General features: G+C 54.9%; 1 protein-coding gene across 2 annotated transcripts in view; it reads right to left on the minus strand.

Moving 5' to 3' along the window:
- The window catches only part of RASGRF1 (Ras protein specific guanine nucleotide releasing factor 1), a 103,783-nt gene that overhangs the window by 19,353 nt on the left and 60,394 nt on the right, over positions 1–24,036 (minus strand). For both annotated transcript variants that reach the window (XM_033402986.2, XM_004278341.4), the window contains exons 13-22: positions 22,551–22,633; positions 15,737–15,985; positions 12,872–13,245; positions 10,364–10,489; positions 8,548–8,718; positions 7,878–7,984; positions 7,345–7,457; positions 6,067–6,127; positions 1,957–2,060; positions 382–466 (exon numbers count right to left, since the gene is read on the minus strand). In XM_033402986.2, the coding sequence (XP_033258877.1) occupies positions 382–466; positions 1,957–2,060; positions 6,067–6,127; positions 7,345–7,457; positions 7,878–7,984; positions 8,548–8,718; positions 10,364–10,489; positions 12,872–13,245; positions 15,737–15,985; positions 22,551–22,633 (1,473 nt within the window). The remainder of the gene's footprint in view (positions 1–381; positions 467–1,956; positions 2,061–6,066; positions 6,128–7,344; positions 7,458–7,877; positions 7,985–8,547; positions 8,719–10,363; positions 10,490–12,871; positions 13,246–15,736; positions 15,986–22,550; positions 22,634–24,036) is intronic.

Here is a 24,036-nt window from a genome sequence, read left to right on the forward strand (position 1 = left end):
ACAAGGCTGGGGGCAGACGGGTCCCTGCGGCTGCAGGGGTTGGAGCTTGGGCAAATGCAGGGAAGTTGCCGGGAGAGATTTCTTCCTTCTGGCTGGGTCTGTAGAGCAAAGGAAGGCCACGAGCTACCAGACACTGGTCAGGAGACCTCAGGTGTCTGCCCTGCAGAGTCTCGGTTTCTTTGTATCTAAAGTGTGATAACAGCCCCCATCTTTTAGGATGGGCGTGAGCTTTAAATGAAATTATCATGCCCATGAATCACAGAGCTGGAGAGGACCCAGGTGGTCTGGTTCTAGCCAGGTGTACAGCCCGTTCAGAGGGTCTCACCGAAGAGAAACCTGCAGAGAAAGGCACTGCACCCGCTCCCCTACCCCCATACTCACATCATTGAAATGCTTAGTGGTTTTCATGATATAAGGGGTCCTTTCATTCTTTTCCAGTTTCATCCATCCTTGTCCGAAGAACTCCCTGTAGGAAGAAAGGGAGAAACCCAGGGTGGATGAGGTTAGGTTTGCCTTGCTGATTTCTTTGCTTTGAGTTCTCTGCTTTTTGAAGTTGTCATTTCTGGGGAGTAACTTTCTGCAGAGCCCTCGAGAGGAAGGGACCCTGGGGTCAGGTCTAGCTCTGCCTTGTACCAGCTGTGTGGCTTTGGGTAAGCCCTTGATATCGCGGGGCCTCAGTGTCCTCATCTGTGAAACGGGAATAGTGACAATACTTTTCTTACAGGGTTATCGTGAGGCTGAAATGAGATATGGTGCGATGGGCACGTCAGATCTTGTTTTGGATCTTGTTTCTGAATGGGAGAGCTCCCGTTTTAAAGTCACCTTGCAGAAGCTGGTCTGTAGAACAGGGAGGACAGAAGGCCACAAAAAAGGGCCAGATGGAAGTATAAAGGAGCTCGCAAGCCAAGCCAGCAGCGTGCTCTGGTAATGGTGACCTCATGGGACCATAGACCATCCAGGCCTCCAGGAGAAGCTCCTTATTTGATAGTGACTGTGAGAGTGACCTGGACAGTTCCATGGGCAGGAGGGAGCAATAACTGCTGTCAGAAATAACTGGTGTCTCTACATGCAGGAGATGTGGCAGGTTCCTAAAGTGTCGACACTCTCTGTCTAGGTGAGGTAGTGCCCCAGTCGGTGGGGGCCTCTGTGTGTGCCAGGTGGGGCTACCTTTCTGGAAAGCAGAGATCAAAAGTCCTACAATGATTCATAACCTCAGAAGCGGTGATTCCAATTTCAGGAAACTATTCTAGGACAATTGTCAGAAATTCAAAAACATATTTAGTTACAAGGAGGTTTACCCCAGCTTTAAATATATAAGTGAAAACTGGGAACAAGCCCACGGCTTAGTGCACTGCTGGGGAATACTGTGCACTTATTAAAAACGGTGTCTTTACAGATACCATTTTGGTGTACCGTTAGGCGAGTAAAGGGTGGTACAAAATTATGTAGGTGGTATAGTTACAACGAACAGCTGGGGGTGATTGACTACAGGCCAGAGCAGGTAACAACCAGGCCTTGGGGCTGCGTCAAAGTCCAGAGAGTCCCCCCAGAGTCTGCTCCTGCACATGCATACACACCGACACATACTCATGCGTGTGTGCACATTTGTTCACATGTACATGTGTGCACATACGTGAACACATACTCCTTTTCTAGACCTCCAGGAAAGGAGCATCGAATTAGAGATGCTTCTGGAAAAGTGTGTGTGTGTGTGTGTGTGCGTGTGTGTGCGCGTGGGCACGCGCGTGTAGCTGGTAGGTAAGGATGGAACTTGGGGACAGGAAAGGGGATGGGATCCTCTCTCATCCCTGCCGGCACATGCATTTTTGTTTCAAGCTCTGGAGGATCAATCCATGCAGCTCTGGAAATCTACTGCGCATGCTTCAGGGATGGGAATTCAGCCAAAGACGGTGCCCGAGGAGGAAGGGTGGGGTGTCTGAACCTGCACCCACTCACTCATAAGGGATCTTCTTGAAGACCAGGTGGTCCAACAGGGTCAGCTGCTCCGCGATCTCCAGGGCTGAGTGGTTTTCAAAGGGCTCGGCCTTCACGCCTTCAGCCTGAGAGGAGCAAGGTCCCAGTTAGGTCCATGAGGGACACCTTCTGGCTTTTTGGCCACTTCTTGGAGGGCATCTCCACCTCGATTCTGGTGAGTGGGGGGTGGGGCGTGACTGGGGAGGCCCCCCGCCGGCAGACCTGCCGAGGGGAGATGAGGACGGGATGGAGGGGGCTGGGAGTCACTGTCTGTCATGCCCCGTGTGTGTGTGTGTGTGTGTGTCTATGTGCACGCACAGGCCTGTGCTGTGCTTCAGGGTCACTCGTTTGGTCATCACTTGCCCCCAGAGCATGGACGAGACAACAGAGGCACCCAGAGATTAATGACTAGCCCACGGCAATCAGCCAGAAACAGGCCGACTGAGACCGGAACCCAGGCCGTCCGACTCCAGGCTGTGATCCGTCTCTCCCTTCAGGTCCTGTCTGGGTCCACAACTGGCTCCATAAAATTTCTTTTGTTTTTTTTTGCTGTGCTGCATGGTGTGCAGCTTGTAGGATTTGTGGGATCTTAGTTCCCCAACTGGGATTGAACCCGGGCCCTCGGCAGTGAGAGCGTGTAGCCCTAACCACTGGACCGCCAGGGAATTCCCCATAAAATTTCCTTTTAACCTTCATTAGCAGAGAAGAACTCACCGGTGTGAGTGCCTCCTGGGACAGTGCCCCCGTCCTGCGCCCAGAAGACAACTGTCTGCCTTAGCCCTGGGTACCAGGCTCCCGCCCCCAGGGCCACCATGGACACCACCTTTACAAGTGACCACTACCTGAGCCCCCCAATCAGGGGAAATCCTCAGCAAGCACTGGCGAGGGGGCCAGTGTCCCCACGGCAGGGATTAGACAAGAGGAGGCCCAGGGCACAAAGGCCTCTGGAAAGTCTGCTGGATCTGGGAGAGGCTGGAGGGAGCTGGAGAAAATAGGGGGAGGGGACAACTGTGCAGTCTTGGGAAGAGAGTCAGGACCAAGGACACCCCTGTTCTCCCCCTTGGGGCCAACAGGGCTGCGAGGGAGGAGAGGGGCCAGCTACCCTGCCCAGAGGGCCCGGCCAGCCGGCGGAGCCCCTGGAAGCTGCACTGATCACAAGGAAAGCGGGGCGACCCCGAATCAAGGGAACAAGCCCCCGCTCCTGGACGGAGTCTCTCCCTCCCACTTCTCGGCAAACAGTCATCCAGGACTGCCCTGCCAGGTCCCCGCGAGACACCAGAGACAGAAAGACCAGAACACACGTCCCTGGCTTCAGGAGCTCCAGTCACAGGACCAGAGCAGGGACAGAGTGCAGGAAAGCCGAGGAAAGGGCTCCTCCTCCAGCCTCTGTGTGGTATGTGTGTGTGTGGTGTGTGTGTGTGTGGTGTGTGTGTATGTGTGTGTGGTGTGTGTGTGCATGTGTGTGCATGTGTGTGTGTGGTGTGTGTGTGGTGGTGTGTGGTGTGTGTGGTGTGTGTGCATGTGTGTGGTGTGTGTGTGCATGGTGTGTGTGTGTGGTGTATGTGTGGTGTGTGTGTGTGTGGTGTGTGTGTAGTGTGTGTGTGGTGTATGTGCATGTGTGTGGTGTATGTGTGGTGTGTGTGTGGTGTGTGTGGTGTGTGTGTGGTGTGTGTGTGGTGGTGTGTGGTGTGTGTGTGTGTGTGGTGGTGTGTGTGGTGTGTGTGTGTGGTGTGTGTGTGGTATGTGTGTGTGGTATGTGTGTGTGGTGTGTGTGCATGTGTGTAGTGTGTGGTGTGTGTGTGCGTGTGTAGTGTGTGTGGTGTGTGTGTGTGGTGTGTGTGTGTGTGGTGGTGTGTGTGGTATGTGTGTGTGGTATGTGTGTGTGGTGTGTGTGGTGGTGTGTGGTGTGTGTGGTATGTGTGTGTGGTGTGTGTGCATGTGTGTGTGTGTGGTGAGGGTCCATGCACCCCCCCGACACAGTCACCCTGGGCCAGGAATGCTCTGTGCAGAAGCCCAGATGCAGGAGCCCGGGTGTGAGGGACACGATGCCAACAGGGGAGGACAAGTTCTCAGGAAGGCAGCGGGGACGTGGGGACGAGAGCAGCAGGTGCCTCCTGGGACACCGTGTTGCAGGGTCAGGAGGCTCATGGGGAGGAGCCCCCAGCCTCTGAAGCAGGGGCGGCAGGCAGGGAGCTCAGCCCGCTCCTGAAGGCCCAGGATGGCTGAACTGTCAGGACCAAGGGCCAGGCTGGGCCTGGGGAGTGGCCTGTGAGCCAGGGTGGGGTGGCCCAGTGGCCGGGGGCACTGAGCGCTGTGGAGAGGCACAGAGGAGGAGCGCTGGGCAAGGAGGAGGGGCGGCTCCCCCTGCTTCCTCCTGGCGTGGCCAGGTGAGGGCTGAGCCTGGCAGCAGAGGCTTGGAAAGCCGTCACAGCAGGAAGCCCTCTGCTCTCTGGTGAGGCCGTGGGGCCTCCTCCACACTGGACGTGCCCCTTGCAGACCTCTGGCCTCTGGGAACCAGGTCAGGGCCGGGGGCAGTTTGGCGGGCAGTGCTTTGTTCTGGAAGCGCCTCAGCTCTTCATGAAGGAACAAGAGGCCCTCAGGCTCTTGAGGGGTAAACATTCCAGTCGGGCCCCTACTGGGAAACAAGAGCAGAGTGTAGCTGCTCCCCGAGCTTCCCTGTGGGGGCACATGTGGCTTCCTGGGGTGCCAGTCCTGCAGTGCTGCTCTCAGGGGCCAGGTGCAGGCAGGGTGCCAGTGTTCCATGGATGGCCTCACCCGACCCCGAGCAGGGAGAACGAGCTCCAGGAGTCAGGAGCGGGGACAAGAGGGGAGCAGCGGGCTCAGAACCCAGAGGCCCAAGTCCTCACACTGGCTACTTGGGACAGAATGGACGTCACTCGTCCAGCTTGAAGAGCAAGCCAGCGGGGGCCGAGGGGCCCGCACGGTCTCCACCTCCGGGGAGGTCGGAGTTGGCTTTGAGCTTCCTTGGCGGCAGTGGTGGATGGCAGGGGCCTGGGGCTCTGGGGCGGCTCGTGGTGGCACGTCATCAACCTGGGAATAAAAGTGGGCCCAGCCAGGCCCTGGAAGCCCACAGACCATCGTCCCCTTCCACCGCATGGAACGCTACCGTGAACTCTGCCCGGGGTCCCCTCATTTCTAGGCAGGTGGCCAACTGCATCCTGTCCCCTCCAGGTGAGGCAGTGTGGCGTGTGCAATGAGTTCTGAGTGCGAACACCAGCTCCATCACTTAGCATAACCTGGGCTGGGTCGCTCCCCCTACCCCTGCCTCAGCTGCCTCCTCCGGAAGGTGGGGATAATGATATAAACTTGCAGCACTATTGATAAGCGTGTTTAAGGCACTAGCACAGCTCCAGCGCAGAGGGGCAGCTCATACACTGAAGGCTTGACTTCCTACCCTCCTCCTTCCAGGGACAATGTGACCAGAGAGAGTTGAGGGGTCAGGGGAGGGATGGGAGACAGAGGATGAAGAAAATGGAGGTGGTGGTGTTATGGGTTGAATTCCCCACCACCCAAAAAAAGATATGCTGAAGTCCTAAACCCTGGTACCTGTGACTGTGACCTTATTTGGAAATAAGGTCTTTATAGATGTGCTCAGGTAAGATGAGGTCATTAAGAGTGGGCCTAATCCAGTATGACTGGTATCTTTATAAGACGGGGAAGTTTGGACACAGGGACAGACATACACGGAGGGAAGAGGATGCAGGGACACCCAGGGAGAAGATGGTCATGTGATTATGGAGACAGAGATGGGAGATTCACTGCCACAAGACAAGCAACGCCCAGGGCTACCAGACGCCGGAAGAGGCCCAGAAGGGTCCTTCCCTAGAACCTTTGGATGGAGCACGGCCCCAGCGACACCCTAACTTCAGACTTTGGGCCTCCAGCACTATGAGAGAATAAAATTCTGTTATTTTAAGTCACCAGTCTGGGGTATTTGTTAGGGCAGCTCTAGGAAACCAATACAGGGGGTGACTGAACTCCATCAAGGGGTCGTTGGGTGGGGATCCTGGGAGCCAGGAGGCCAGGGAAGGACAGACTTGGCCAGCGAGCAAGGGGGCAGGCCTGGCTCACCGTCTGTGTGAGCTCCTCCAGCGTGATCTGGCTGTCCCCCGGGTCATCCTGGGTCAGAGTCCTATGGGACGAGAAAGCACAATGAGCCCCATGTGCTCAGTCCCCCCAGCCTTTGGGGCAGCACCACCCCCACCCTATCGCGCAAGGCCCCACGATCTCGGCGCCCCCCATCTCTCTGTCTGTGCTCTGCCATTTCGTGCGCCAGGAGCCCCCTTTCCCCTGTCACTGACTTCTTCTTTTTTTTTTTCTTTTGCTGTACGCGGGCCTCTCACTGTTGTGGCCTCTCCCGTTGCGGAGCACAGGCTCCGGACGTGCAGGCTCAGCGGCCATGGCTCACGGGCCCAGCCGCTCCGCGGCATGTGGGATCTTCCCGGACCGGGGCACGAACCCGTGTCCCCTGCATCGGCAGGCGGACTCTCAACTACTGCGCCACCAGGGAAGCCCTGTTCGCCCATTTTACAGAGGAGAAAAACGAGGTTCCGAGAAGGGGCTTGGCCGAGGTCACACAGCGAGTCGCTGTCTGAGCCAGCAGGGCTTGGACATGGGGCCACCTGACCCCTGACCTCCGTCAGGAGAGGCAGTCTGGGGCAGGAGGAAAAAGGACAGGTTTGGGGACAATTTAACTCAATTCAACAGACATTCCCTGAGCACCTAGAAACGGGCTTGCCGGTGCTGTTCAACAGAACCCTCCTCAACAATGGGAATGTTCTTTATGCTGCCCAGTACGGAGGTACCAGCCACCTGTGGCTCGTGTGACCAAGGAGCTGAATTTTATTAATTTATTTTTTTTTAATGATATTCTTTTTTTTTTTTTTTTTTTTTGGTCTGGGTGGCATGTGGGATCTTCCCTGACAAGGGTTGGAACCCAAGTCCCCTGCAGTGAAAGTTTGGAGTCCTAACCACTGGACCGCCAGAAAGTCCCAGAACTGAATGTTAAATTTTATTTAATTTTAACTAATTGAGATTTCACACCTATATGTCGCTAGTGGCTACCACGCAGGACGGCAATGGGCTAGACAGGTGTTCGCAGTGGGTGTGGATGGAGACGCAGACACCCTTCTTGCCTCAAGGGGCTCAAGGCCTGACGGGGGCAGGCAGAGGGGAGAACTGCACATGGATAGCCCACTCGAGAGCCTGGCTGCCCCGAGATCCTCCCAGCACACCTGCCTGAGGCAGTCCTTCGGCCTGGGACCGTCCCTCCTCGCCTCTCTGCCTCTGGCCAGCCGTCTGGAGGCCGAGCACAGGGCCCCATCCCAGCAGGCCGACCTCAGCCCTTACCTGATGATGTTGGCTGCAGCCTTCCGCTCCTGGGTCAGGAGCTCCGGGTCGTGCATGACCTCCTCCAGGAAGCTGATCACCTTGCATTTGAGCTCGTCGTTGGTCTCAAAGTCCTGGGGGGAAGAAGGGAGGGCGGCTGTGGCTACTGTTCCAGCTGCCCTGGGGTGGTCCCGGCCCGGCCACAGGAGGAGGCTGAGGGTTCGGCTCCTGCCCACGGCAGGCTGCCGCCTCACCCCCCTCTTCCCTAGCTGCCTGGCCGGGCGTCAGTGGAACCTCCAGACCCAGAGGTAGAAGGCACTGGGCAAGATCAAGGACCATCCCTTGATCTTGACTGCTACACCCCTGGGCCAGGCTCTGGGAGGTATCCCTGCTGTAGACAGAGGTGGAGAGCAGAGGCCCCTCGTCCCCTGGAATGTCCTAGGTCCCCCTGTAGGGGATCTGAGCAGGCCCTCCCGAGAACATCAGGGTGGCTGGCTCCTGGGGTCAGTGGCCTCGGGTTCCCAGCAGCCCGCCCCGGGGTTAGTCCCACCCACCTGAGAGTGCTTGGAGACCCAGTGGCGGAGCACATTCAGGACGCGATTGGTGGCCGCTCTGCGGATCACAAACTCCTTGTCTCCGTTCCTCTGGTCAGGGGGAAAGCCTGGAGGCACATGTGGCAGAGGCAAGAGTGGGGATGTGAGGATAAGAAACAAAACTGGCCTCTAGTCCAGACTCAGACCCCAGATCTGGGGAAGTCGGGCTGCCCCGCATGGCTGCTGGCGGGTGGGCTATGGGCAGGGGATGAGAAAATATGCGACAACCATCCCAGGTTCTGACCAGTGAGACTGGATGTCACAACTTCTCTGTGGACACCGTCCGTACACACCCGCCCCTCCCGGACCTTGGCACCTTTCAGGGGCGGCTGGAGGCGTCTGGCAGCCTCTCCAGACAGGGCCACACTGGATCAGAGCCCTCCGGGACCCCTTCTCTGCAGGACAAATGTCGTGGCAGTGGGAGGCGGTGGGGATGGCCGAGCTTCCCGTGGGCAGTGGGCTTGACTCCGAGCAGAGGTTTGGAGTAGCAGAGGGGGTGGGTGGGGAGGAAGGGGCCTCCAGACAGGAGGCTCGGCACACAACAAGCCTGGGGCAGCAGTCGCTCCACATTCGAAGGGGGACAAGCCCCTGGGGCCACGCTGTTGTCACCAGCCGTGAGCGATCCCCGTACCTGTGCTAGCCAGGGACATCCTCCGGTACTTCTCCTTGTTTGGGGCGCCCTCATTGGCGCCTGCAGTTGCTATAGCAAAGGCGGAGGCTGCTGACAGGGCGCTGCGGTTACTGTCCAGCTCGCGACAGGAGGTCATGACAACTCCATTGTTATAAGAGAAGAGTGGGAACTCTGTGGAGAGCACGGAACCACTCGTCAGTTCTTCCTGGTCCAGCCCTCGGCTCAGGAAACCAGGGGTCCTGAGGCTAGAAGGGGCCTAAGACGGGCTGGCTGTGCTCACTGCACCCACGGCTTGTCAGGCGGTGGCAGCGGGGTCTGTTCCCCTGCTGGGGTCCCCGGGAAGGGACACGCTCATGCCATGCCATGTCACCCCAGGGCTGCCTCAGAGTAGGGAAAGCCCCTGCCCCCCTCTGTTTCTCCTGCTGAGTTGAGAAGGTCCCACCAACCGTCCACCCCTTCCATCCCTCTGCAGCTCCAAACCCTTTATCTCTTAGGCCCAGCTGGGCACAGCCCTGCTTGAGGACAGCATTGTGAGTTTTCTTCCCTTTCAGTCTATTTGGAATGAACACATAACCTGTCCAGTGTCTGACATGGATAACTCATACTGACGGTCTCCCTGGCACGGTGGGGTGGAAAGAGCACCGCACTCTGAGTCTTCGCCCCCTGTACTAGCTGTGTGGCCTTGGGTAAATTACCTAACCTCTCTGAGTCAAAATAATCTCTGGATAATAGGGATATTAACACCTGCTTCAAAAGATGGATGTAAAGATGAAAGGAGTTAACACTAGATGAAAGTACTTAGTATTGTGTGAAAAGCTGTATCTTATGGAAAAACCCAAATGAATTTTTTGGCCGACCCAATATATATGCCATGGAATATCAATGCAATTAATAATAATCATTATTTTTTTAGCAGTAATAGTAGCAGAATCTCACTCCAGAAACCTTAAGCTTCAGCTTGTAAGTCTCTGGAGAGCAATCCATCCTTAGGAGAAAGTAACAGCACTTATGCAGTGAGGTGCAAATGACTGACTTTAAAACTCAAAGCTGATTTCTGGAATCTGGCTGTCTGTGAGATCTGCTTCCGTGTACCTGAGGGGCTGTGGTAGGCCTGCAGTGTGTCTGGGCAGTTTCTCTCTGCAGGTGGGTGACCCTGTGACTTACTGGGTCTCCTCAGAGGGCCTGGGGGGTTGGGGGAGTTCGGGGTTCAGGCTGCACCTTGTATGTGGGACCAGGGGCTTCCATAAGCTTATGCCTCACCTTTGGGTACCTCAGAGCCCCCCTGTATGTGGGGAAGTGCTTAACGGGAACCAGAGACCCAGCGGCTCCCCGAGAACCCTCCAGGGTCATGAGTCTGAGACTTGGGTGGGCATCACCACAACCTCTCGGAGACTTTCCCCTTAGATGAAAAAACAGGAATGTCCCGGCCCCGCTGCAAGGTGTCGGATGTTATTAAAGAGTCTGGCCCAGAGCCTGACATGTAGCAGCAGCTCAGGAAACACCTTCTGAACCTGGATCTTTCCATGAATGAGGCCAAATGCTGGGCCTTCCTGCCCATCTGCGTTGGGTGGGTTAGGTAGTCTTGTCTGAGGTCAGGGGAGTGATTCTGCTGAGTTGAAAAGCAGGATTTACCAGCCAGTGTTGCAGCCCCCCGGGGTCGTGAAGTGCAGCTGGGTTCCTGCACTTAGGAGTCACTCATAAAACAGCAGGCGTGACCCCCACTGGCCTTTCCTCAGCCTGACCCGCCACCTTCTCCCCACCTGGATGGTACATGTCCTCTGGAATTGACCTGTGGTTTCGGGTCGGTGGATGGTACCTGAGGAATTTTTGCTTTTGACCGATTTTGGTGTTGTTGGCGATTTGGTTGGTGATGTCTCAGTGTCACCTTCGTCACTCTGGTTTTGATCGTTATCTGACTCTTCCCTCATGGAGACTTCTGAGCCTGGGAGAAAAGAAGGAAACAATTTGATGTTTCTCAAATCGTCCATGACTTTTACATGCCGGTCTAGAATCTAAGGAGGCAAACGGAGTAGGTTTGGCATATATCTGTTGAGGACAGTTTAACATCTTCATTTGCCACGGGGCCCCATCAGACCTTTTACTTGCTGATGGACCTGTCAATCTCCAAGGTGGCTTTTGCTCTGCCAGGGCTCCTCAAACCTTAATGGGCACACCTGGGGATCTTGTTAGAATACAGATTCTGCTTCAGAGGTCTGGGGTGGGACCCGGGAGGGGTGATGCCCGCGAGGCTGGTCCACGAACCACACTTTGGGTAGCAAGGTACTACCCCACGCCCCGCTTTTTTGGTGTCCGTGTGAAGCATCTTAGTTAGGGTGACCGTCCAGGATATAAAATCCTGCTTTATACCTCTTGTCCCACGCACCCGGTCACTATCAAAAGTGTCCTGGCTTGGACAGTCCCCCTGAATCTTCGGAGACTCATGGTTTTCACACTTCGGGGAAAGCAGATGAATTATATCAAAAGTCCAGCTCTGGCGTGGTGAGATCTTGGTCGAAAACTCTTCACCTCTCTGGTCCTCAGTTTCCCCAACTAGAAAGTAAGTGGAGTTACACCTGACCTTTGTGAGAAGCCAAAGAAAGCTATAGGTCTCCTCTTTAGAAAAGAATGTCCATATGTGTGCATGCACACACACACACACACACACACACACACAAACTCTGGTGCACAGTTAGACAGGTTCAGGGTCACCTGGATCACTGGTCAAGAAGCCCGGTACGAGGGGCTTCCCTGGTGGCACCTGCCAATGCAAGGGACACGGGTTCGATCCCTGGTCCGGGAAGATCCTACATGCCGCGGAGCAACTAAGCCTGTGCACCACAACTACTGAGTCTGCGCTCTAGAGCCCGCAAGCCACAACTACTGAGCCTGTGCCCTAGAGCCCACGAGCCACAACTACTGAGCCCGTGTGCCACAACTACTGAAGCCCGCACGCCTAGAGCCTGTGCTCCGCAACAAGAGAAGCCATGACAATGAGAAGCCCGTGCACCGCAACGAAGAGTAGCCCCTGCTCGCCGCAACTGGAGAAAGCCCAAGTGCAGCAACGAAGACTCAGTGCAGCCAAAAAATCAATAAATAAAATAAATAAATTTTTTTTAAAAAAAGAAAAAAGTGTGAGATGAGATGAGATGACTTCTCAGGACCGTCTCGCATCACATCTTGTCACGCATCAGGCCTGGACTCACTGCAGGCTGTGGCAGATGGAGTTCTGGCCCCTTGACGTTGCCCTGCCAGGGGCTCCGTCCTCCGCTCCTGCGGGACGGCATCTGAGGCTCTCTGCTCGGCTGTTACACTGGTTACTGACTTTCGGCTGCGCCTGTCCCCTATTTACTGTATGCGCCACAGTAAATGTCACTTGGTACCGGAAGCTCCTGGGGGCTTGACCCCTCCCCGGCTTTGCCGTCTGCTGGTCGTCCTGCTGACTTCCCTCTTCTCAACTCCGAGGACAGAACTTCCGACCATCTTAAAATGTTTTTCAAAGGCCTCCTCCTCGAAGGCTGGGGCTTCCATCCAGCCCAGGGGTGTGTGTTCGTGTGTGTACACGCCTGTGTGTATGTATGTATGCACATGTGTGCTAACCAAGACAAGGCTGGCGTCACCCAGGATGTGGGCTGACCCAGCCTAAGACACAGTCAGACAAGCCTCCCAGCAAATGCCATTCTAGAATGGGTGGGCTTCTGAGAGCAGGGAGGGCCGAGCCTGCCCGGCACCACCTCCGGCCACTGCCCCACACCCGGTGTTCCAGGTGTGCTGAGTTTCCCGGTGTTGCCTGAACACACAACGCTTTTCCTTGCTTCTCAGTCTTGCCCACTCCATTCCCTTTGTCTAGAATGTTCTCCCTTCCTCCTGGTGACAAGTCTAGATCTAACAGGTCCTCCAGGAAGCCTTCTCAGACTCTCCCGACGGCGTCCCCACTCCGTGCTCGGGGTCCCTCAAGCGCCCCTCTAACACCACATGCATCAGGCGCCCACGTTTCCGTGTCTGGTCCTGTTCCTCAGCCACACCATGAACCCCGGCCTGCAGGAGCCCCATCTGATGCCCTCTTCTCTCCGAGGCCCTGACTGGGGACTGGCCCAGGACACGTCCACTGCAGAGACGGACAGATACAAGGATGCAAGAGGAAGCTGTCATCAGGGCAGCGGGAGGGACACTCATCCCACTTCCTGGGCATCTCTGCCTGCCCCTCCCTGACCCAGGCTCTGCACTGCCACCACCATCTGGCCAGGATCCCCCAGCCTCCCGGTGGGGCTGGGCCGGCTCAGTGGGCCCGTGAGCAAGGGGCGGCTTGGCCCTCACATCCACTCACTCTGTTTGCTGGGAGCGGAGGATTCTTCGGGCTTCTCAGTGCTCATATCGCCCTCATCTGGAATCTTGCTGGCGAAGCTGCTGGACACGTACAGCTTGCTGGTGTCCAGCGTGGCCTTGCTGAAGGGCGACATGGCCGAGTACATGCTGGTGTAGCCGTTGGAGTTGCAGCTGAGGGCGGCCAGGTCCAGGGCCTTGCCGCCCGTGATGATGGGGATGTTTAGGGAGAGCTTCCGCCGGTGGCTCGGGGATGATGTCTTGGTGATGGACAGGGGTGGGGGTGAGGAGAACTTGCGGGTGGCGCGTGGCGACTTGGGGGGGTCGCCGTACAGGAGCTTGTTGTTCTGGCCACTGGCGAACAAGAGCTCCAATGACCTGGGGGGAGGGCCAGGGAGGGGATGAAAACAAACGGTCAGTGTAGGCCTGGCTGCCGGTCCAGGCCTGGGGGTCCCCCGTCTCCTGGGGGGTCAGCGGGGCAGCAACGGCTCCCTCATCCTCATGCTCCCTGACCGCCGGGCTGGTCCTCTGAGTGGGCAGGTTTGAGAGGAGGCCACGCCAAAGGGGCCGGGTAGTTCAGTGGTCTGTGGCCAGGTGTCTATAGGCCCAAGCGTCCTGTTCCGGGAGGGGGGCAGGGACTGTGGTGGCGCGTAGGCCTGCCTGATGCTCCCTCTTTGTATCCCTCTGGCCAGCAGCAGCAGCTGACCCGTGATGCTGTGGGTCTTCCTGACCTGCAGGCTTCTGAGAAACCTCTCTCTGTCCCCCGCACGGGCTCGGTGTCACCAGCACCTCTGACGTCCTCCTCACCCAGGTCCAGAGAGTTTACGGATGAAGCTGAGACTCAGAGATGGGAAATGACTCATTTGATGCCTCCTGACGCTAAACCCAGTGTCCTTTCCACCCCACCTGGGCGCTTGGTCAGCCTCAGGTGTAAACTTGGGGGGCAGGAGGCTCCCAGCAGCCCTGGCCACGCTCCTACCGCCTGCAGGCAGGGCCCACAGCTCAGGGCCGGGTTGGGAACAGGAGATGCATACATGATAACACAAACAGCAGCTCGTGTGCATGGAATGTATTCAGCATGGGACAGACCTCATCTCTTAATCCTCACGGTTACCCCAGGGGGAAGGTGCTGGTGTTCCCATTTCACAGACAGGAAACAGGCTCAGAGAGGTGAAGGGGTTTGGTCAAGGCAGTACGGCTGAACCTGCCTCTTCCCGCTACAGGCTCTGCCTGCTGGGTGGAATCCCAGGGGGTTCCCAGGTTCCGGCGGGGGTGGGGGCGGGGCGGGTGACCTGCTGGATCCCTCAGGAATGACCTCGATTGCTTTTCAGGCGTGACTCCATCCCGGATGGGGCAGTTTTTCCTGCTCTCTCAGAGCCCTGGGAAGACGGCTGCTGAGGTTTAGCAGGTGAACTGCAGCACTGGGGGGGAGGGGGACACGGAGGGGCTGGGGGAGGGGACGGAGGTGTACTCTGGGCAGCTGGCCTGCGCGGGCAGCAGAAGCATGGGGCAGGGCGGGGCGGGGGGATGGTTGCCCGGCCCCCAGGCGGCCCTGGGAGTTGGTGTTGTAGAGACGAGGACCCAGCCCCAGTCTCACCCGCGGGGGTGGGTGGGTGGGGGGTGGGGGAGGACTTAGCGGCATCCAGGCAGAAAAGGAAAGCACCAGTTGGCCTTCCTCCTTTCCTGGCAGGCCCCTCCTGGAGCGGTGAGGTTGATCAGGGTCCCTGAACTTGACCAACTGCTGGGTAGCCTCAGACAGGTCCTTCATTCCTCTGTGCCTCACTTTCCCCTCTTCTGGGTGAGAATTGAAAGCTACCTTCCTCACCCATCTCAAACTGGGCTGCGGGTAGGGTCTTGCTGGGTTTGACCTGCCCCCGTGGTGCCTCGCTGGTACTACCCTTGGCTGGGTAATCATCTGGCGAGATGGGGGTAAAGGTCTTTGTTCACTAAGCTGGGTCCCCAGCAGTTGGACTGGTAAATGTTGAAGTTCTGAGGCTGGCTCTTTGGGCTGGCCCCGGGTCTCGGCCAGTCTAGCGCCTGACCCTGCCGTGTGGGATGTGCCTGCCCTTAGAATTCTAACCTGGCAGGGACCCTGGGTTCACAGTGACCCCACCAGGCCCCTCAAAGCTTGGCCGGGCTGGGGGTGGGCAGCTGAAGGCTGGTTAAAGCTGGGATGTGAGGAGGACAGGTGGGAAAGGAATGCAAGGGGGGCACCTCTGCCCTGCCTGTCACCCAGACTCAGACAGGGGTGGCCGTGTGGGCTCAACGAGACCAGGGCCCTGGGTTCAAGTCCCCACTTTGCCACAGACTTCCAGGAGCCCTGGGGCAAGCCTCTTGACCTTTCTGGTCCCAGTTGGCCCCCCACAGGGCTGAGCTGTGACAACACAGATGGAAAAGATGGCCTTGACGCCAAGGCTCAGGTGGCCAGCCCTCCACAGGTGGAAAACCACCCCAAGTGTGCAAACAGTGACTCTTCTTCAGAGCAGGACGTGGTCGCAGCAGAGAGCGGATAAGATTCTCTGTCTGTCTCTTTCTCTCCCTCCCTTCTTCCCTTGACTCCGCCCCTCCTCTTTTTTTCCTTTCTTAAATGGGGAAGGTGGGGAAACCCTGTCCTGTGGAGGAGACGACCCCCCCCCCAAACTCTACCCCACCCCAGGAGCCGGGGGTGGGAGATGGAGAAAGCTGGGTTCGAGAAGCAGCGTCAGGCAGGTCAGCCCTCCCCGACCTCTTTGCAAAGGGCGGGCTTGGTTCCCGGGGCGGGGGGGCGGCCTCATCCCCCCAGCTCAGGTTCCAGCCCGCTGCCGAGCTTGGTCTCCCTCCTGGGCCCAGAAGCTGTGCGGGTCGGCCCGGGAGGAGGGGGCCTGCCCACCTGGCGGGGATGGCACTGATGGGTTTCCTGTAGATGGTGATGAGCTTGTCCAGGACCACGACGGCGGTGGTGAAGACGCGATAGGAGTGCAGGAAGGTGTTGAGGAAGTCGATGCTCAGGAAGCGCAGGTCCGTCAGCCTCTCCAGCAGCCGCTCCACGCTGGCATAGCGGATCTGCAGCACTTTGCAGGAGTTCATGGTTTTGCTGAAGCGAATGTCCACGTCATCACAATATAAGGAGGCGTCGGACCTGAGGAGGGAGGAGGGACCGAGAAGGCACTTGGGTCTGAAGGCGTCTGAGTCCGTGGCTGTCTCCCCGACCGGGCTGCGAGCTCCCCGAGGGCTGGACCACGGCACACCCATCACTGTCTCCCCAGCGCACCCACAGCCAAGGATGGAGGGACAGAGGAAGGACGGGGTGGCTCGTGACAGGAACAAGGAAAGCTTTGGAAGACGGACGTTGAGGAAAAATGGGCTGCAACTTCTTTTTCCCAGTAATACCTGAAGACCTGACATTATAAAACTCTTAGAAATGCTGGATGAAATATAACAAACTTAAAAATAATGTGCTGCCACGTTCACAAGCTATGAAGCAAGTCCGTTCACACAAAAGCATGGACACACATATTCAGAGCAGCGTTATTCATAATTGCCCCAAAGTGGAAACCACCCAAATGTCTATGAACTGATGAAAGGATAAACAGAATGTGATCTACCCATACAATGGAATACTATTCAGCCATAAAAAGGGACGAAATACTGATGCACGCTACAACATGGATGACTCCTGAGAACATGCCAGGTGAAAGAGCCTAGTCACAAAGGTCCACACACTGCAGGATTCCATTTATATGAAATATCCGGAAGAGCCAAATCTACAGACACGGAAAGTAGACTGGTGGGTGCCAGGGGGTAGAAATAGGGGGGAACTGGAAGTGACTGCTAATACGCATGGGGTTTCTTTTTGGGGTGATGGAAATATTCTGGAATTAGACAGTGGGGATGGTTGCACAACACACTGAATATAGTAAAATCCACTGAATTGTACACTTTCAAATGGTGAGTTTTATGTTATATGAATTATATCTCAATAAAAAAAAAAAACAACTAGGGGCAAAAAATATACGGGAAATTTCCAGGGGCCAAAAATGAAGAGAAATTTGGAAACCAGTTGATGCTTCAGCTGCCTCTAGGGCATCTGTTGCTCTTGGAAACCAAGCGCCTTGGTTTCAACAGAGAAGTAGACCAGGCCTGGGCCTGCAGGTGGAGGGAGTTGGAGTGAGACCCCCATGGAAAGCTGGGACCCTTGAAGGGTTAGAGGCTCAGTGAAAGGGGGCCTAGAAAAATCTACGCACCAGGAAAGGAAGATTGCAAGTTTTCTGTTTTAGCCCAGGCTGTGAGGGGGGAAGCATGGGGAGAGTGTCAAGCTCCCTTGAGAGTGTATTATTTGCCCTTCCAGTGGTTTTGGAAGACAAATACCTACTATCTTTGTGGTCTGGGAAGCCCAAAGAGTATTAGTGTAGTCACAGGATGTAATGCTCCTGGGGCAACTGGTGGAAAAAATGCAAGACCTTTCAGGAAGAGCATCTGTCAACCAGGCTCTACAAGACATTCAAAGATAAACCCCCCACTGAAAATGAGCTCACAATCCAAAATTAAAAACTACATGAGCAAGTGTCAGCAGATATGATGAATAGCTTAATTCAATCCCCAAAGGTCTAATTTTTTTTCTAAGTCTAAAAGTCTTACACATTTTTGTTACTAGTGGCTCCTGCTGCCAGCAATCTGCTGACATCTCTCCTCCCTTAGTTATGAAGAGCTACACCTCCGGCCCCCGTGCCAAGGCAGGGCAGAATCCTTAGCAGTTTATTCAACCTTCTCAGTCTTTGTAGAGGGAAGTCATCTCCTCCTTGACCTCACCTCGGCTGCTTCTTAAAGTATTAGGTCAATTAACATAGCCTGCGTCACATCAGCTGGACTAAAAGGGAAACCCTCAGGGCTGAGCAGTCATCCTGGATTAGATCTATCAAAGTCCTTCATCTCTGGCCAAAGTGATTTTTGCATCGGGTGAGGGTATAACCCAAGCCAGAGCAATCCAAGTCCTTTTCTGGGACCTTCTAAATTGGATCTGGTGGCAGCAAGTCCCATTCCTCTCAGGCTGCCAACACGTGAGGACAGGCGTCTGGTGGTCAACCAGACCATAGTGGGCTGAGGACCTGAGGGCTGAGCTGGATCTAAACATCCACAGGTCTCTCTTCTTTCAGTTTGAAAAGAGACAATCCTGAAGAAACAGGAATGATTCCTTCTAAGGTAGCTTTGCTGCAAGACACAGAACATTTTAGAAAACACCTGTTTTATTTTTCACCAAGATTCAGGAGAATATATATTGCATTGACCGAACCGCAAGAAGCAACCAGGAAGAGGAAATCATCTGAGATCGGAAAGATTTCTTGGAAACGAAAGACAAGAGTGTTGAATCAGAGGACATGAATGCAAGTAACAGCAGATGAGAGACTCAGAAAATCAAATGAGTGACACAAGAAGCCAACTTGAGAAATTTTCCCAGAATGCAGAGAAGGTGGAGAGGTTCGAGTGAGGAGAGAAAATGTAAGCGGCATGGAATAGACAGACAGGGATCCAGCCAGTTGACTACAAACCTCTAAAGGAAAAAGAAAAGTTGCAGAGAAGCAAAACTGAAAGAAGTGGGCAGGAGAAAGTACTTGCAGATGGGAGGGACGCAGTGGCACCATCCCTGGAGAGCTGCCCTCGGTCCTTGGGTGAAAGGACTCCCTTAACTCAAGCCAGGTCCCCACCATGGGACTGCACCTTCTAGAAGGACAGTGCAACTCCTCACACACCATGGATCCCGAAACGTCCAGCCTAGACCTGACATCCTCAGTGGTGATTACTGGACCCCTCTGGCAAGGGTTTGCTTCTAGCACCTTCTTTTTGGGCTCCTTCTGCCACTGGAGGGGGGTAGAGAAAGTGAGAAAAGCCCTCCCTTTTCTTTTTTTTCCAAGGGTTAATGGAATTTTTAAAAAGATTTATTTTTATTCTATTTATTTATTTATTGTTTTTGTTTTTTTGTTGTTTTTTTCAGTACCATGTAGCATGCGGGATCTTAGTTTTCCGACCGGGGATCGAACCCGAGCCCCCTTGCATTGGGAGTGGGGAGTCTTAACCACTGGACCACCAGGGAAGTCCCAAGCCCTCCCTTTTCTATCAACCTCCCTTGCCCCCTTCTTCTCTGTCGCAAGCCTCACAATCATTGTTGGTGATGGTGCCTCTGGCAACTCCAGTGTTACGTAAACCTATTCTGGACTTTAGTTGCCCTATCTGTAAAATGGGACGGCACAATAAAGCAGTGATAAAAACAGCTTTTATCCTGGACACCAGTTCTGCCAGACTGGGAGTAACTGCCTGGGGCTGTGTTGACCATTACAGGCTCAGCCTTAAAGACTGCCGTGACCCATTAGTAATGTCTGCCACGGATTCCGGATTCTGATCCAAATGGCTGGCTCGTGTGTTAGATATTTACCAGCCCTGCTAGAAGGGGTTTTCGGTCCCTCACAACACAAGCATCTTTTGACTGTAAATTCAGCCCTGCCTCTCTCTTTGCTCTCCCAATACTTTTTTTTTTTTGAGATTTTTTTTTTTTGACGTGGACCATTTTTAAAGTCTTTATTAAAATTTGTTACAATATTGCTTCTGTTTTACGTTTTGGTTTTTTGGCTGCGAGGCATGTGGGATCTTAGCTCCCTGACCAGGGATCGAACCCATATCCGCTGCACTGGAAGGCAAAGTCTTAACCACTGGACCTCCAGGGAAGCCCCCCAATACTTCTTGATGAAACTCCAAGTGGCATTCCTGTCTCCCAGGCATCGAGAGGCCTGGGCTTGATTGGAAAGGGCTTCCCTCTTCTTCCTTCTGCAGGGGGAGTGCCCCGCCTTCGGTCTACCTGTCCTTGAGGTCACATGTTGGGGCAGAGCCTCAGGACCCAGGGCAGATGGAATGAGACTTCTTGGATCTTTGGGCTGCTGGTGGTTGATGACCTTCATTCTCTGGGACCTTCCTTTCAAACGCTGCCACTAGCATCTACCCACCAGAGGGCCAGGATGCAGTGTGTTGGGAGGGTAGCAGGAATACTCAGGGTGCATGGGACTAAATGTTTCTTTGTATTGCAAACCAAAAATCCGGACGCTCTTAATTCAGTCTGACAACAGGGTGGGGTATCTGAAATGGGAACCATGCCAGAAACTCAGAGGCTTACGGGGAACACATCTAGGGAATGTCCCCCCAGCCACCGACCCTCCAGCTATACCACTGATGCCTTTTTCCAGGCAGGCTCTCTGTTGCCACTCTATCCCTGGCCACCAGGGGGCGCCCGTCACCGCCTTGGGTGCAACGCTAACGCCTACAGAAGAAAACCCAACTCCTCACCTGTCACGTTACTATGATCTGACTCCTGCCCACCTCTTCAGCCCGCTGTATTGTTTAAGAAAATACAGTTGTGCTATAAAAAATAAGAGAAACAAAAAAGGAGGACAGACGAAGGAGCAAACAGCTTGTGAGCCATGGCAGGCATATATATACCTAAGTATATATACCTTACCTTTACCTAAGTAAAGCATTCATGTGCCAGATGTAAATAGGAGGGGTGGAAGGACCAAGCGTGCACTAAATATTCCAGCTACACTTAATATGCATGAGGCATAGCGTACACTCAATATTCATGTCTTAAGTCAGCCACCCACTGGCGACATCCATTCTGACCCTCTACCCTCTGTCCCAGAACTATAGATAAACCTGTAGCTCTTCTTCAGTCTAACTGGTGAGCTGCCACTGTGGCCAGACATACTTGCCCCGACTTCTCAGACAGAGCAAACGTGTGCCCTTGGATCCACTGATCAAGCTTCAACTCTGGTCCTTGTAGCTGCTCCACCAGCAAGGAAGGGAGATGGGGCAGGGAGAGAGGCTGGACAATGGCCACGGTGTAACTAGCTCATGCAACTACGTGTAACAGGCACTAACCTACTATCCCTTCTCTTCCCCCTGGTTTCTCACTAAGTGTTTAAAATTGATTCACTAGACTGTGTGGTTAAGCATCTTAATTGGGTCTGCGAGTCTTTCTGTTCCAAGACCTCTGGGAGGGTTTATCTGGTAGTGAACTTGGAGGCCACAATTGCATTAAGGTTATTTCCCACAGGACATACCACTCTCCCAACCCTGCAGCCCCATGGAACGTTTTATCATTCCCCAAACACACCATGTGCTTCGCTGCCTCTGCGTCTTTGCACATGCTGTTCCCTCTTCCCAGGATGCCCTTCCAGCTCCTCCATTTAGCAAACCCTAACTTATCCTTTGAGGTCAGTTCTGATGTCCTCTTCTTGGGAAAGTCTTCCCCAGCTGTGCCAGGTGAACGAGTCACTCATTCTCTGAACCCTCGTTCGTAGCGTCATACAAATTCTATTCTGTAGTACCCGCTAGCGTTTTACGAGTTCTATGTGTCTCTTTCTCTCACTAAATGGAGAACTCCCTGAGGACGGAGGCCACGTCTGCTCATCTCTGCTCCCTGGCGCCCTCGCAGTGGGACGCTGCCCATGGGCTACTCCTGCCAAGGAGGCCACGCTTAAGTCTGGGAGCCGACAGGTCCTTGGAGTTGTCACTTTGACCTGGATATTCCATTCCCTTTATCACCATCATAGTTTAAAATGCTGTTATTTTTTCTTTCACGGGTGAGTTTATTTTGGTTTCATCTGCTCACTTTTACTGCCTCAATACGCACTCTTTGCAGAAGATAAGTAGGTACCCACTATACATTTAACCATCATTCTACATGTGGTTTTTTAAATTCATCGTTGAAACAAATCCAGGAGGTAGGCAGGTGGGTGTTATCATCTCCCAATAACAGGTGAGAGACCCGAGCTCAGACATGTTAAGTGACTTGTCCATAATCATACACAGAGCAGAAGCTGTGGGCCAGGGCTCGTGCCTTCAAGTCCAGACCTTCCTTCTGGGCTCCAGCACCTTCGGCTGTTAAACAATGTAGCCATGGGGTGGGGTGGGGCTACTCCTCATAAACTCAGCCGGATGCTTGAAAGCTCTGGCTTACACGACACTGCCTGGGCTAGCTCCTAGCTGCTGGCGTGCTCGCTTCAGCAGGCCTGCTGTCGAAACGGGGTGGGTGGGACCTTTCACACCCTCACTACATAACGGCCTGCAGTTCCCCCGAGTGTGCACTTCAAGTAGCAAAGAGGCAGTGGGTCCCCAAGGTTTGCTTTGGGCAGGACAACACGCCTGGGGTCGGTTAGCTGGGTCCTGGCGTATGCCAGGTGGGCAGAGCAGCCGGGAATTCAGCAGTTCAGATGGAGGCCAGGGAACCAGTGGGCCACCTAGGGGGCACCGTGAGGGGGTCAGGCGAGCAGATGCTGGAGGAGAAGCAGGGCTGGTGCAGGCCAGGAGGCTGCGCTGCCCGGCGGGGCTCAGAGAGCTGAGCTCAGCAGGATGGCAGCCCCCTCACCCTTCCTCCCTGGCATTGCCCAAACAAAAGAAAAATAGTTATTAAAAAAAACAGAGTGCATGAAATGTCATTCCTGATGTTCTACTTTAAACAGCCTAATACGAAAATCCACATTTTCAAGACAAACAACTACAAAAACTAAACCAAAGCCATCAACCAAATAGAAGTTAACTGAACTCAAACACCTAACGCACCCCAGAGATGAACCCCGGCATCTTCCGAGCCCCTCGTGGTCACTGTGTGGCCCTCGGTCTCTGGAGCTCAGCCCGGACAAGAGGGGGCTCAGGGCACTTACTTGATCATCTGCGGCACAGTGACCTTGGAATTTTCCTCAAATGCGTTCATCATGAGGCCATTGCACCGGATGTTATCCACGCACTGGAATCAGAGAGAGGACCCCCGGGTCAGAGCCTCCGTCTCCGTTCCGAGACCCAGGCCCAGCGGGGGTTCTGCCGAGCGAGGCTTCGCAGGCCCCGGCCTGACGCAGGGTCAAAGGGCGTCGTCCAGGCAAGGGCAGGGTCAACGCACAGCATCCCTTGGGTTCTGATGGGAAGTCAAGTCCCCAGCTCGGTGACCTTTTGGGCATGTACTCGACTTCCCTGGGCCTTAGTTTCCCTACCTGCAAAATGGGGATAATGATTCCTACCTCCTCGGGGTGTTTGCAAAAATGGAAGTGTCCGACCCTGGCCACTCTGTGGCTGACCTCTGAGGTCCAGCACTGAGGACAAGATCAGATCCACAGTGACCTGGGGCCTCTGTCCTGGGAGGCCGGCTCAGCGGGTGCCGTCCTGCCCCCCCCGTCCTCTGCTCACCACAGTGCCCACATCCTGAAGCCACAGACGGTTTTCCATAGTAAAAATCCTGCCTGGGGGTGGCAAGGCTGCCAGCACTAAGGGAGGAGATTGTACATTTTACTCAGCCTCTGAAACAAATTCAAAATCCAAATCTTTCTTTGAATAAACAGTACACACCCAAACAAAAAGCAAAGACACAGAGATACATCACTTTTTCCTTCTCATTGCCCCCTGCCCCAAGCTGTCACATTTCTGCCAAGAGAGGGTCTCTCCTTGGCCTGGGCTATGGGGTACTCTGCAGGGTCACATCACAGTATCTTCTGGTTTTGAGGATATGTACGTGCGGGTAGGGGCCAAGGTCACCGGGAAGTGAGAGCAGAGAGGCGGGCACAGTGGGTCAGGGCCAGGACCCCTAGTTTTTCGCGGGCCCCAGAGGAAGGCTTGTGTCAGTGGCCCTTCCCAGCCCACTTTCTCCAGCTGCACACTCTGAGACTCTCTTTAGCTCTGGTTCGCCTGGCCACCGATCAGAGCTGCCTGGAGGCATCAGTGGGCCTGGGGGGCCCTGACGCCTGGTGGTATCAGCAATGCAGCCCTCAAGAGGACACAGGCCCGGAGGGTACCCTCCAGGCGAGCAGCCCTGAGCCTCTGATGGCTCCCTGAGGACTAGAAAAGGCCATGCTCGAGCCTTCCAGTTTTTCAGTTTTCTCCGGGGCACGCTGGTTGTTTTTTTTTTTTTTTTTTTGCGGTACGCGGGCCTCTCACTGTTGTGGCCTCTCCCGTTGCAGAGCACAGGCTCCGGACGCGCAGGCTCAGCGGCCATGGCTCACGGGCCCAGCTGCTCCGCGGCATGTGGGATCCCCCAGGAACCGGGGCACGAACCCGCGTTCCCCGCATCGGCAGGCGGACTCCCAACCACTGTGCCACCAGGGAAGCCCTCAGGCTGGTTGTTTGAAGCTGGGAGGGCAAGACTGAGAAAGAGCAGACGTC

The sequence above is a fragment of the Orcinus orca genome, chromosome 2, assembly GCF_937001465.1.
Source record: "Orcinus orca chromosome 2, mOrcOrc1.1, whole genome shotgun sequence".
Taxonomy (NCBI): domain Eukaryota; kingdom Metazoa; phylum Chordata; class Mammalia; order Artiodactyla; family Delphinidae; genus Orcinus; species Orcinus orca.